The sequence below is a fragment of the Peromyscus eremicus genome, chromosome 20 (genome assembly GCF_949786415.1).
Source record: "Peromyscus eremicus chromosome 20, PerEre_H2_v1, whole genome shotgun sequence".
Taxonomy (NCBI): Eukaryota; Metazoa; Chordata; class Mammalia; order Rodentia; family Cricetidae; genus Peromyscus; species Peromyscus eremicus.
Genome location: NC_081436.1, coordinates 21708063 through 21721981, shown reverse-complemented (window position 1 = coordinate 21721981; position 13919 = coordinate 21708063). Strand labels below are relative to the sequence as shown.

At 41.2% G+C, this 13919-nt stretch overlaps 1 protein-coding gene across 3 annotated transcripts in view; it reads left to right on the top strand.

Moving 5' to 3' along the window:
- The window catches only part of Xpnpep3 (X-prolyl aminopeptidase 3), a 52484-nt gene that overhangs the window by 10518 nt on the left and 28047 nt on the right, over nucleotides 1–13919 (top strand). For 2 of the 3 annotated variants that reach the window (XM_059246945.1, XM_059246948.1), the window contains exons 3-4: nucleotides 8820–9227; nucleotides 13623–13825. In XM_059246945.1, the coding sequence (XP_059102928.1) occupies nucleotides 8820–9227; nucleotides 13623–13825 (611 nt within the window). Of the gene's footprint in view, nucleotides 1–753; nucleotides 900–8819; nucleotides 9228–13622; nucleotides 13826–13919 lie in introns of all 3 variants that reach the window. The other variant, XM_059246946.1, reaches the window with a different exon arrangement.

Here is a 13919-nt window from a genome sequence, read left to right as displayed (position 1 = left end):
AGAATAACCAGTAAGAAGTATATATTTCAGAATTCTTTTTATAGGTATGAGTATTTCGCCTTCATGTATATCTGTATACCACATATGTACCTATTGCCCTTGGAGGGCAGAAGAGGGCATTGTATCCTTTGTAACTGCAGTTAGAGATTGTTGTAAGCTGCCGTGTTGGTGCTGGGGACTGAACTTGGACCTCTGAAAAAGCAGCCAGTACTTTTAACCACTGACCCATCTCTAGCTTCATATTTCAAGAATTTTTAAACAAAACTTCTAAGTCATAGTTTCTAAAACTATTTTCTGTTGACCTTTTGTTTCTATTTAAAATGTTAACTGTTCACTTGAAAATTTTGTTTAACAGAATTACTTCAAAGTAGGTTGGACAAAATTTCCAGATGTCTGTCGCTATGAGAAGTGGCCTACTCAGTTGATAAAGGTCATACAAAAGACTATGAAGGTTTCTTTTGTTTCTAGAGACGCTGCTGGAACAGCTGCCATCACAATTGCTCAGTTAAGACTTGACACTGTTTGGTTCTGTGTTTAGGAAGGCGATGATGCATTTGTGAACAGTGTTCCAGAGATAGGATAGTAGGGTAAAACCAAATGCTTTATAGAAAAAGTCAGGTTTTTGAGGAAAATGACATATCCCTTCCACCATGGAAAGGTAAATGTGTGTTTCTGTAAGTTGCTATGAAAGCGCATGTGTTAATAATGTAAATCCCCTTAGAAATACATTACTCTTGCACTGTTTCCACTCAGTGAATGACACCAGTGTGTCTCTCAGTGAGGACTTCCTTTGGCTGCTTCTCCATCAGACTAGAACTCCTGCTGGGAAGTCCGCCGACAGCAGGAAATGCAGCTCACCACTGCAACACACAAGAAATCAGAGTTTTCAAAGCTGTAAGGTAAGCATAGTCCAATTGATACTAAAGGTTTTTTTTACCCTATTGACCTACCTATAGTTTCTGTTTAAAAGAAAAAAAAAAGGTAGAATTCATACTTAAATTTTACCAGCTTTGAAATGATTGATTTCTTGTGATGAAATTCTTTATGTGGTAAGCTGCATTTCCCAGGCCTTGAGTCTCACAATCAAGTGAAGATAAATTACTTCATGTCTAAATTCCTTTGCTCTCTACATTATGTACATAACTTTTTTACTTTTGCCTTTGCCACAGATCTGAATATTGTTCAGAGAAAATGTTAAAAAAAACTTGAAACAAAACATCAATATTCAGTCTCAATGCCCATCACATACAACATGAAAATTTCCTTTAAAAAGAGAAAAATAGAAGCCGGGGGATGGTGGCACATGCCTTTAATCCCAGCACTTGGGAGGCAGAGACAGATGGATCTCTGTGAGTTCAAGGGCAGCCTGGTCTACAGATCGAGTTCCAGGACAGCCAGGGCTACACAGAGAAACCCTGTCTCAAAAAACAAAACAAAAAAAAAAAAAAAAAAAAAAAGATATAGATAGTAAGTACTTGGAGTAGTTTTCCATGGGTGAAGATGCACACTTTGTGTGTTCTCCTCTCTTCTTGTTCACAGTTTACATGTGGGAGCCACAAAGTTTGCGTTTGCTTTTTCACAGTGATCGGAGCCCTTAGGGTTGGAAGGATGTGGCTGGTCAAAGTATTGTGTTAAGAGCACAGATCAGTAGTATAGGCACATAACAAGCACATGCATGCATGCATACATATATACATACATAAAAGGTTTTCACAAAACAGGATCATGAATGTCATAAGGTTTAAAAGGACCATCTGCCATGCCATTAAGCATGCAGATTTTACAGGGCAAAGGTATCTAAAGCATGGATCATGTATACTTACCCACACACAGACATACACACATTTTTTTTAACTCTGTTTTAAACTGTAGTAATGACACATACCTTTAATCCCAGCACTTTAGAGGTAGAGGGAGGAGCATCTCTGTGGGTTCGAGGCCAGCCTGGTCTGTATAACAAGCTCCAGGATGACCAGAGCTACATTGTAAGACCCTGTCTAAAAAAAAAAAAAAAAAAAAAAAAAAAGAAAAACTCACGTCTAACTGGCCAACCTAAAGAGTATATTTTTGTCAGCTGTAACTTTGTTCCAAAAGGTCTCACATTTGACATAGTTAGCGGTAATGATATCTACAACTTACAACTTTAGCAGAACACGTCAATCTCTCCTGTTAAATGAGTCCTATACATGAGACAAAGAATATAGAATGTAGGGCTGGAGAGATGGCTCAGAGGTTAAGAGCACTGGCTGCTCTTCTAAAGGACCTAGGTTCAACTCCCAGCACCCACATGGTGGCTCATAATCATCTATAATGAAATCTGGTGCCCTCTTCTGGTGCACAAGCATACATGCAGGTAGAACACTGTATATATAATAAATAAATAAAATCTTTAAAAATATATATATATATATATATAGAATGTAGAAAAGCATACCTTAGTTACTTATAATTCCACTACTCAAAAGAATACTGTTGAGTTATAGATTCACTTTCCCAAATTGTCTCCCCTTAAGAGTTTCTAAGTCAATTACAAACCCATCTTTCATGTAATTTAAGTAAATTCTCCCCTAAAGAAGTGCATTTGTTAAAAGTAAATTGTTAAAGATAATTAACTTTAATATCAGAAATGTTGGGCTGCAGAGATTGCCCAGCGGTTAAGAGGACCAGCCGTTCTCCAGAGGACCTGCATTTGATTCTTAGGACCCACGTGGTGGCTCACAACTATTTGAAACTCAAGTCCCAGAATATCTGATGCCCTCTGCTGGACTCCAGGGGCACCAAGCACACATGTGATACACAGACATACATACAGGCAAAACATTCAAACACATAAAATATAAATAAATAAGTCTTTTTAAAAATCTGAAAAGACCAGGCATGGTAGCTCATACCTTTAATCCCAGCACTCAGGAGGCAGAGGCAGGTGGATTTCTGTGAGTTCAAGGCCACCTTGGTCTACAGAGTGAGTTCCAGGACACCTAGAGGTGCATAGTGAGACCCTGTCTCAAAATAAAATAAATATGTGAAAAATTAAAGACATTGTTTTGGTGAGATTATATGAGTTCATTTTGTTGTTGCTGCTATTGTTTTAATGCTGTTTAAAAGATTTAAATGTGCTGGGCAGTGGCCTTTAATCCCATCACTCAGGAGGCAGAGGCAGGCGGATCTCCGTGAGTTCAAGGCCAGCCTGGTCTACAGAATGAGTTCCAGGACAGCTAGGGCTACACAGAGAAACCCTGTCTCAAAAAAGAGAAGAAAATTTAAATGTTAGCTGAGTATAGTGCACCTTTAATCCCAACACTCAGAAGGCAGAAACAGGTGGTGCTCTGTGAGTTCAAGGACATCTTGGTCTATACAGTGAGACCCTGTCTCAAAAAGAAAGTAAAAAAAAGATTAAAATGTGCACAAGAAATGACAAAAGCATTTTGAATGTGTCAAAACCATGGGTGAGCTTCGTCAAGGAAAATACACATGCCAAGACCCCATAGACCTACTTCATCAGTTTTCAGCAACTCACAAGATCCTTAAGGGTTAGAAAGGAAGGGTTAGTAAGTCTTGGTGTTTGCTTTAACTTTCTTTGTAGCCTCTCTGGCCTGGAACCGGTGAACAGTGTTCCTATTTCACCTCCACAAGTCTAGGATTACAGACGTGTAGCACCACACCCACCACAACCTGTTTTGTTGTCGTTGTTAGATTTATGTTGTGTGTGTGAGTAGTTGGCCTCCATATATATGTGCGCCATATGCATGCCTGGTATCTGTGGAGGTCAGAGGAGGGCATTGGATATCAGATCCCCTGAAATTAGTTTTCCTGGTGTTAGGAACCAGACCCAGAACCTCATAAATACTATACGTGTGTTCTCCACTAAACAACAGCCTTTACCCCCTGAATCCAAAACAAAGGCGGTATGCTGTATATGTTCTTTACATTTATAGCTTTGTAGGTGGATAGACTATAGTTTTCACCTATATGTCTAATTCATGTTGACTGTTAGTTTCAATTTGCCTTTATATTTTAACTAGCACCTAGAATTCTGTACACTGCCAGCCAGAGCTGAATTGTAAAATTTTTCTATTTAATTTTTGTATTACTTATTTAAGTGTGTATCATTTTGCCTTCGTGTGTCTGTGCACCACGTGTGTATAGTGCCTGCAGGGGCCAGAAAAGGGCAACTAATCCCCTGAAACTGGAGTTACATATGGTTGCAAGCTGCCATGTAGATGTTGGTAATCAAACCTGGACCTTCTGAAGGAGCAACAAATGTTCTTAACTACCTTATGGAGGCATTTTCTCGATTGAAGTTCCCTTTTTCCAGATGACTGTGACTTCTGTTAAGCTGTCCCACCTCCCCCACTCCTTAACATAGAGACTGGTGTATGTTCTTAATCAGATAAAATTTATGTCCAGTGAGTTGTACAGATCTACAATTAAGTTTTGGCAAAGATGGCCACCAATATAACCTAAAAACTTAGTCGATATATAGAACATTTTATTATCTTTTAAAATTTATACTCGGGAGGATCAGTAGTTCAAGGTCCTCCACTTCACAGTAAGTTTGAAGCCAACCTGGTTAGGCAAAGCTTGTCTGGAAAATCAAAAGGAGGGTAGGGAAGATGGCCTAATGGGTGAACTGCTTACTGCACAGCAGGAGGCCTGAAGTTTGAATCCCTAGAACACATGAAAAGTCCAGATGCACTGGATCCCAGTATTGTTACAGCTCGTGAGCCAGCTAGCCTGCTACACGCAGCAGCAAACGAGACCCTGTCTCAAACAACATGACAGTAAAGACAAACCCAGAGCTGTCCTCTGACCTCCGCATGGCTCCGTCGCATGCGCACACACACACACACAAACACACACACACGCACGCACGCACGCACGCACGCACACACACACACACACACGCACAGACAAAAGATATAACACATGTTCAGTGCTCCAGGCAATTCCCTTGTACCCTGCTGTAGTGAACCCCCACTTCCATAGGAAACCGTTCCTCTGGTTTCAGGATCACAATGCCTGTTTATGTTGCCCTATAAGTGAATTATATGATATGTACCCTTTCTGTCTCTTGTTTTGCTCAATATATGCAAATGAAATCTACTTAGTATCATTTCCTTTTTCAGAAGCCTGTGTCTCACATTATGAAGGAAACACAAAATAATTTTTTCTTTCCTCATTCTCTGACTGATAATCAGTTTATGAACTACCTTGTATACAGTAAAAACTACCTAATATTAAACAATTATTTTCAGAATAGGCCGCCTTAAATGTAGTTAGTTTTGGGAAATAATTAAACTACATACCTAGATTACAGCATAAATCTCCATCTTCCCATCCATTTTTGGTCTTTATTGCTCTTTTCTCTCTGGGTTTTCTGCTTGGCTAACAAAACGTGAAGAATGTTCTTCTTGCTCTCTTAAAAGACCCAGTCCTAACTGTCTTGGAAGCACTTCCTTCATGGCTGCAGTCAGAATTGATTGTGCAACCTCTAGTCTTTTGATTGGTTCAGTAAAGTTAGTAGAAGGGCTCCTTTGTCTCTAATTGATCCCACAAGATAAAATGCTAACTATAATCCTTAATAATTACAGTTTCACAAAATGCCAGAATGCCTGCTCAGACATAACAGTTTTATCAGAAGAAATTCAGGCCAGATTGACTGTTGGTTCTGTGATCAAAGGCCATTGCAACCGCCAAGTTTACTGAGAGAGTACAGAGGTCATTCTTTTACATGCTTTTTACTCCCCACCAGATGAAGAGAAGGCTCCTTTCCTGCATAGCTTTCTGTTGTGATTTATTACTCTACTGCTTTGAGATTTTAGAAGCTAATGATTATTCCAAACTGTAGATAATTACTACACTTGGAAAAGTATAGCCGATATTTTAAAGACTTCTCAAACAATCGTTCTTACGAAACTAGATTTCATAAAGAAACGCTTTAAATGAGGCTGGGGGGCGGGGGCCTATATAGTTCAGTTGGTAGACTGCTTGCCTAGCATGCCTGAGAACCCTGAAAACTGAGTGTGGTGACACATGGTTGTAACGCCAGCACTCTAGAGATGGAGGCAGGAGGATTAGAAGTTCAAATTCTAATCAGTCTCTGCTTTTATGAAAGCGTGTCTACAAGCAGCCATTCTCAGGACGTCTCCCTGCTTCAGGGAGCTGTCAGTAAAACCTTGCTTGCCCTTCACAGACACACACACACTCACACATGCACACCCACATACATGCATGCACATATGCACACATTTGCTGCTTGAGTAACTAGGAAATTTCCAGTGCTGAGTAGCAATGGCAGACTTAGCATGACTAGTTATCAGAGTAGCTCTGGTACAAAGATTTCCGCCGGATTCGAGGAGACTCTGGAGGCTTGGTCTCTGAAGAAGGCAGATGTGGGCGTGGGTTCTTTATTAATCCCACCAAATTCTTTGGTCAAAGTAGACAAGCTTTATTTTCTGTCAGACAGGGCTATCTCCCTAAGGTGGGGTTTGAGAAAATAGCACTAAACAGGAAAAAGTGGGGCTCATATAGCCCAGAAACTACAAGGCTAGGGAATGTCCAAGGGGCTTTGGTTACATAGGCACTTGGCAGAGCATTTCAGAATTATTTAGCAGAACATCTTAGGGTGGAGATTAGGGTATAAGGTGTGGAACATGGCAAATTCCAGAAAATGGGCCTAGACCTGGTCAAATCCAAGTTTTACAGAAAACAGGCATGAGCTTATTTTGACCTTGTCACAAGATGGATTTTAATCTTAAAATGAAGTAGGCTGGTCCGTCGTCTTTCTCGGCCCACTATTGCTTTGATTGATTGAGACTAGCCTGTGGGTCCTAAATTACTTCTTTTTATTTATTGCCAATTTCATCAATAAAAGTGAAAAGGATTTTTATTATACATATTTTTAATTGAATAAGGTTTTCAGATTTTTGTTATAACCCAAACTCAGTCTCTAGGACCAGCATAGTAGAAGGAAAAGCCTGACTTCTGCAGATTGTCCTCTGAACTCTACGTGCACACTGTGGCACATGCATGCCCACACTCACACAAGTAAGTTAATGAGTAAGTGAATTAATTTAAACTGTAAAGGGAACAAAAAGAACTACGTGCTTTATTTGATTCTCACAACAGCCTTAGCAGGTGGATAGTATGACCCTGGCTTTTAGTGGATTTGCCTCACTCACTGTAAATACAGGATAAAGAAAGGGGACAGGTCTTACTAAAAAGATACATTATGCCTTAGGAATTCAGAAGAGAGTTTTTTTTAATGATTTATTTTTATTTTACGTTCATCAGTGTTTTGCCTGTATGTATGTCTGTGTGAGGGTGTCTGATCTTGGAGTTACAGACAGGTGTGAACTGCCATGTGGGTACTGGGAATTGAACCCAGGTCCTCTGGAAGAGCAGTCACTGCTCGTAACCACTGAGCCATCTCCTCAGCCCCAAGATTTTTTTTTAAAGGTCTTGAAATTGAGGAAAATTTTTATCAACTATTATAATAAAAACTACATACTATTAGCAAACACTTATCAAGAGTCTACTATATTCTAATTATTCTGTACCTTGGTAATACGTTGAACAAACAAAAATCTATGTCCTTATGGAAATTGCCCTTTTTACAGGGAAGTCATACAGAAATGTATGAAAATATATTTAACATATTGAAGTTTCAGGGAAGCTTTGACTATATCCTCGCACATAATAATGTTCTATAAGAGGCTAAAGAGACGGCTCAGGGGCTGGAGAGATGGCTCAGAGGTTAAGAGCACTGCTTGCTCTTCCAAAGGTCCTGAGTTCAATTCCCAGCAACCACATGGTGGCTCTCAACCACCTGTAGTGAAATCTGGTACCCTCTTCTGGCCTGCAGGGATATGTGCAGACAGAACACTGTATACATAATAAATAAATAAATCTTTTAAAAAAAAAAAAAAAAAAAAAAAAAGAGACGGCTCAGCCATTAAGAGCACTGGCTGCTCTTGCAGAAGACCCAGGTGTCGTTTCCAGCACCCACATGGTGGCTCACAACCATCTGTAATTTCAAGTCCAGGGGATCTAACACCTTCTGCTGGCCTCTTGAGGGGACCAGCACACATGTGGTACACAGACATATATGTAAGCAAACACCCATATGCATAGAAATAAATAAATATTTTTAAAAATAATGCTTGAGGGCTGGAGAGATGGCTCAGAGGTTAAGAGCACCGACTGCTCTTCCAGAGGTCCTGAGTTCAATTCCCAGCAACCATATGGTGGCTCACAACCATCTGTAATGAGATCTGGTGCCCTCCTCTGTGTACATAATAAATAAATAAATCTTTAAAAAAAAAAAAAAAGAGTCTCTAAAAAAAAAATAAAAAAAATAATGCTTGATAAACACTTGATTAGAGGAATAAAAGAAGAAACCAAAGATCTGTACAAAATCTTACAGGGTCATAATAATAATTTTTCAGATGTAATCACATTTGACTACAATTTGCAGTGAATTAAAAACCTGGATTAGCCGGGTGGTGGTGGCGCACGCCTTTAATCCCAGCACTTGGGAGGCAGAGGCAGGCGGATCTCTGTGAGTTCAAGGCCAGCCTGGGCTACCAAGTGAGTTCCAGGAAAGGCGCAAAGCTACACAGAGAAACCCTGTCTCGAAAAACCAAAAAAAAAAAAAAAAAAAAAAAAACCTGGATTATCCTAAATCTTTGTGTGCTATATCATCAATTAAAGGAATGATCGTAGATGTCTCCTTCTGATACTAACGATTTTAGGTACTCTAGCAGTGTAAGTCTAGCCATTCAAAGCATCCAGTGACTTTTTTCCCCGTCTGTTTCTAGGGGAGGTGACACCAGGACTGTCCCAGGTGGAATATGCACTTCGAAGACACAAGCTGATGGCTCTGGTCCACAAGGAAGCACAGGAGCACAGTGGAACCGACCACACAGTGGTGGTCCTCTCTAACCCTACGTACTACATGAGCAATGACATCCCCTACACATTCCACCAGGACAACAATTTCCTGTATCTGTGTGGATTCCAGGAGCCTGACAGCATTCTGGTCCTTCAGAGCTTCTCTGGGAAGCAGTTGCCATCCCATAAGGCCATGCTTTTTGTGCCTCGGAGAGACCCTGGTCGAGAACTGTGGGATGGCCCTCGGTCTGGCACGGATGGAGCAATAGCCCTAACTGGGGTGGATGAAGCCTACACCCTGGAAGAATTTCAACACCTAGTACCTAAACTGAAAGGTAATGCTAGTAAAATCAAATCGCAGGCCAAGTTAGAATTCAGGCCTTCCTTGGCCTGTAGTTGTTAATTTTCTAAAATAATTCTCCTAGTAGCGTTTCTTTTATAAAAACTATTGCTAAATGTGGTGGCATGTGTTGTATCACAACACTCAGGGAGACTGAGACATGAGAATCTCCGAAAGGTTTTTGTTGTTGGTGGTGGTGGTGGGTGGTTGGTTTTTTGAGACAGGGTTTCCCTGGCTGTCCTGGAACTTGCTTTGTAGACCAGTCACAGAGATCCACCTGCCTCTGCCTCCTAAATGCTGGGATTATGGGTTTGTACCACAGCAAGCAGAATTTGAATCAGTCAGTGCTGGGATTAAAGGTGTACTCCAGCTACCACCCAGCTCTATGACAGTTTTAAGATCAGCCTGGATTAAATGATGAGGCCTGTCTTGGGCTATAGCTGAGAACCACATGGACACTGAGCACAAGGCATTTTCTCTCTGGCCTTTTCTTTCTTTTTTTTTTTTTTTTTTTCCTTCGAGACAGGGTTTCTCTGTGTAGCTTTGCACCTTTCCTGGATCTCACTCTGTAGACCAGGCCGGCCTTGAACTCACAGAGATCCTCCTGGCTCTGCCTCCCGAGTGCTAGGATTAAAGGTGTGTGCCACCACCGCCCGGCTCTCTCTGGCCTTTTCATTTTTCACCTGAGTTGCTGCCTTTGTCGGCTTTGGCAGTCAGAATTAACCTGGGGCTGGAGAAGTGGCTCAGTGGAAGATCAGTTTCTCTTCCAGAGGCCCCAGATTTTATTTCCAGCATCCACGGGGTGGCTCACAACCATCCTAACTTCAACTCCGGGGATCTAACACCCTTTCCTGGCCTCTGCATGCACCAGACACAAACATGGTACACATACATATATACAGTCAAAACATCCCTACACATAATTTTTTTTTTTTTAATTTTAACCACGTATAGTTAAGTCCTCACAATACATGTGTTTCTTGAAAGGACTTTTCTCATCAGTTTTTTTTTGGGGGGGGGGAGTTGTTTTGTTTTTAATCCACTTTTTTTTTTTTTTTTCTTGAGACAGGGTTTCTCTGTGTAGTTTTGTGCCTTTCCTGGATCTCGCTCTGTAGACCAGGCTGGATTTATCCACTATTTCTTTAAATTTATTTTTATTATTTTTGTGTGTGTGATGTGGGAAGGGGCAGGTATGCCACAGCATACATGTGGAAGTTACAGGGCAGCTTTGTGGAGTCAGTTCTCTCCTCCCACCATTATTGGGCTCCTGGGGTCAAGCCAGGCACCTCTGCCCACTTAGCTGTCTGTCTCATTAGCTCCTAGTCATCATTCTTTTTGTTTGCTTGGGTTTTTTGCTGGCTTGTTTGTTTTGAGACAGTCTCATTGCTGCTCTAGCTGGCCTGGAACTCACAGAGATCTGCCTTTCTCTGCCTCTCATGTGCTAGGATTAAAGACATTACCAAACCCAGCTTTTTCTCTTCTTTCTTTCTTTTTTTCTTCCTTTTTTTGGGGGGGTTTTGGGGGGGACAGGTTCTATATAGCCCCAGCTGTCCTGGAGCTCACAGAGATCTGCCTGCCTCTGGCATTAAAGGCATGTGCTATTGTGCCCAGCTTATCCACTATTCTTAATGTTTGATGGGTAAAAGTACCAGATACCAGAAGTGTTGGTATAGCACAAATCCTAATTGGTCTTAATAATGAAAGCCCGGAGTCAAATATCAGGGTAAAAGCTGAAAGATCAGAGAAGCAGAGCAGCCAGCCACTGGAAAGACTTTTTTTTTTTTTTTTTTTTTTAATTTTTTTATTTATTCATTATGTATACAGTATTCTGCCTGCATGTGTCCCTGCAGGCCAGAAGAGGGCACCAGATCTCATTACAGGTGGTTGTGAGCTACCATGTGGTTGCTGGGAATTGAACTCAGGTCCTCTGGAAGAGCAGTCAGTGCTCTTAACCTCTGAGCCATCTCTCCAGCCCCTTTTTTTTGTTTTTCAAGACAGGGTTTCTCTGTGTAGCTTTGCGCCTTTCCTGGAACTCGCTTTGTGGACCAGGCTGGCCTCGAACTCACAGAGATTCACCTGGCTCTGCCTCCCAAGTGCTGGGATTAAAGGCGTGCGCCACCACCGCCCGGCTTGGAAAGACTTCTTACCTATACCGAATCCTCAGCCTGCAAGGGACTGAGTTCCTGTCTCCTCCCACCTTACACTCCCTCTCCACTCAGACATTCTGTCTCCACCTCCCTAGTGCTGGGATTAAAGGCATGAGATCCCAAGTGTTAGGATTAAAGATGTGTGCCACCACTGCCTGGCCTCTAGTTGCAATCTCCTTTCTTTGATATTCAGGCAATATTTATTAAAACACAAACAAAATATCACCACAGAATCTAATAAATTTATTTGCAAGTTTACAACTGCATTGGAATTGTATCTTGATAGTATATCACTTGTCCAGCATGTACCAGGCCTCAGTTTCCAACCTCAGCACTGTCATAGAAAACCAGCCCAATAAATGTTGAGCTTTGATTTTTATACACTGAAAATAAGTGATAGGGATGGTTTAATTTTTTTAAATATTTGATGCATATACTATTGTAATTTAGTACTTCCCATGCAGTGTGCATTTAATGGCATTTTTATTTTTCAAATGGCAGGCCATTGGAGCCATACACCTTTAATCCCAGCACTCAGGAAGCAGATGCAGGGGATCTCTGTGAGTTCGAGGACAGCCTGGTCTACAGAGTGAGTTCCAGGACAGCCAGGGCTATACAGAGAAACCAGGTCAAAAAATGCTTAGCCTATCACATCATAATGCAAGCCCAGTCAGAATTTCCTCCATTCTTCCCCTGTTGTAGCCCAGTCTACTTTTTGTTGATTATTTTGTTGTTGTTTTGGTTTGGTTTGTTTGGTTTTTGTTTTAGTTTGTTTTTGAGACAGGACTTCTCCATGTAGCCCTGGCTATCCTGGAACTCACTCTGTAGACCAGGCTGTCCTTGAACACACAGAGATCCACCTGCCTCTACCTACAGGAATTCTTGGATCAAAGGCATGTATCACTACCTCCCAGTCTAATGTACTTTTTAATCATAGAGTCCTACAGATTTAGTTAAGAATGTCATTCTTGGCCAGGGATGGTGGCACACGCCTGTAATCCCAGCACTCAGGAGGCAGAGGCAGGTGGATCTCAGTCAATTCCAGGCTAGCCTGGCCTGGTGTACACAGTGAATTCCAGGGCAGTCAAGTATATACAGTGAAACCCTGTCTCAAGAAACCAAAAACAAATTTTTTTAAAATATCATTTTTGACCTACTTTTAGCAAAAAGATGAATTATACACATGCTGCTAAGCGGTATATGTCATTTTCATTCTGAGCCCTTAGAGCATAGTCTCAGGGACAGATAAGACTGTCTTTTTAGATCCTACAACAAAATAAATGATAGATACAGTGAATAACTGTTCCAAACTGGGAGACCTACTTTATGCCAGCTTGTCCCCAGACCATTTTACACAAGGGTGGGCTCCTTAACCAGAAACTCATTAGCTGATCACTATCATTCTTATGCACCGTAATTCAGGAATGCCTCTGAATCAGCTGTGGTAGGAAAGAACAACTGTTGCATTTGTTCTTTAAAAGTTAAAAAATAGGCCGGGCAGTGGTGGCGCACGCCTTTGATCCCAGCACTCAAGAGGCAGAGGAAGGTGGATCTCTGTGTAGTCCAGCCTGGTCTACAGAGCGAGATCCAGGACAGGCACCAAAACTACACTGAGAAACCCTGTCTCGAAAAAAAACCAAAAAAAAAGTTAAAGAATATCAAAATTCAAACTTAAATAAAGCTTTAGTCCCATCTGTGGTTTTCATAAGAATAGTGACATTTTGTGGTAGAAAGCTGGGTATATCCCAGAGCATCATACCACTTTCAGAGAATGACCTTTCCAATGATTCATGTCAAACCTATCAGATGCTTCAGTCTTGAGAAAGTGTCACTCAGCCTTCCAGGATTCCACACAACAGATTTTATAGCTTTGTCTTGCTTAGCACATTTATTATTATTTTCTGTTTGTTTATGTTTCATTTATGTTTCACCATTGAACTATTTTATATTCCGATGTTAGGGATTTTTTTCTCCCTGTGGCTTTCTGAGGCAGATCTCAAGTAGTCCAGGTTGACTTTGAACTAGCTATGTAGCTGAGTCCTAGTCCTCTGACTTCCACCTTCCGGGTGTGTGATTATAACAATGCAACATCACACCCAGGCCAGTGTTAGTTTATTGTATATTACTGCTTGGTGCTGGAGACTGACTCAAGGGCCTTCTTAGCGCTAAGCATACATTCTACCACTAAGATAGACCTTCAGCCTCTGTTGGTTCTAAACTTACTTTTTGCTTCCTATTTTCAGCTGAGACGAGCATGGTTTGGTATGATTGGATGAAGCCTTCTCATACACAGCTTCACTCAGACTACATGCAGCATCTAACTGAAGCCAAAGCCAGGAGCAAGAACAAGGTTCGGAGTGTCCAGCAGCTGATCCAGCGCCTCCGGCTAGTTAAATCTCCTGCAGAGATTAAGAGAATGCAGATTGCTGGGAAACTGACATCAGAGGTATGGCTGCTATTGAAAATATTTCTTTGTCAGATCACAGTACTCAAGCTCTTCATTTTCAGTATGCCTTTTAAGGTCATATGCCCATTGTAGT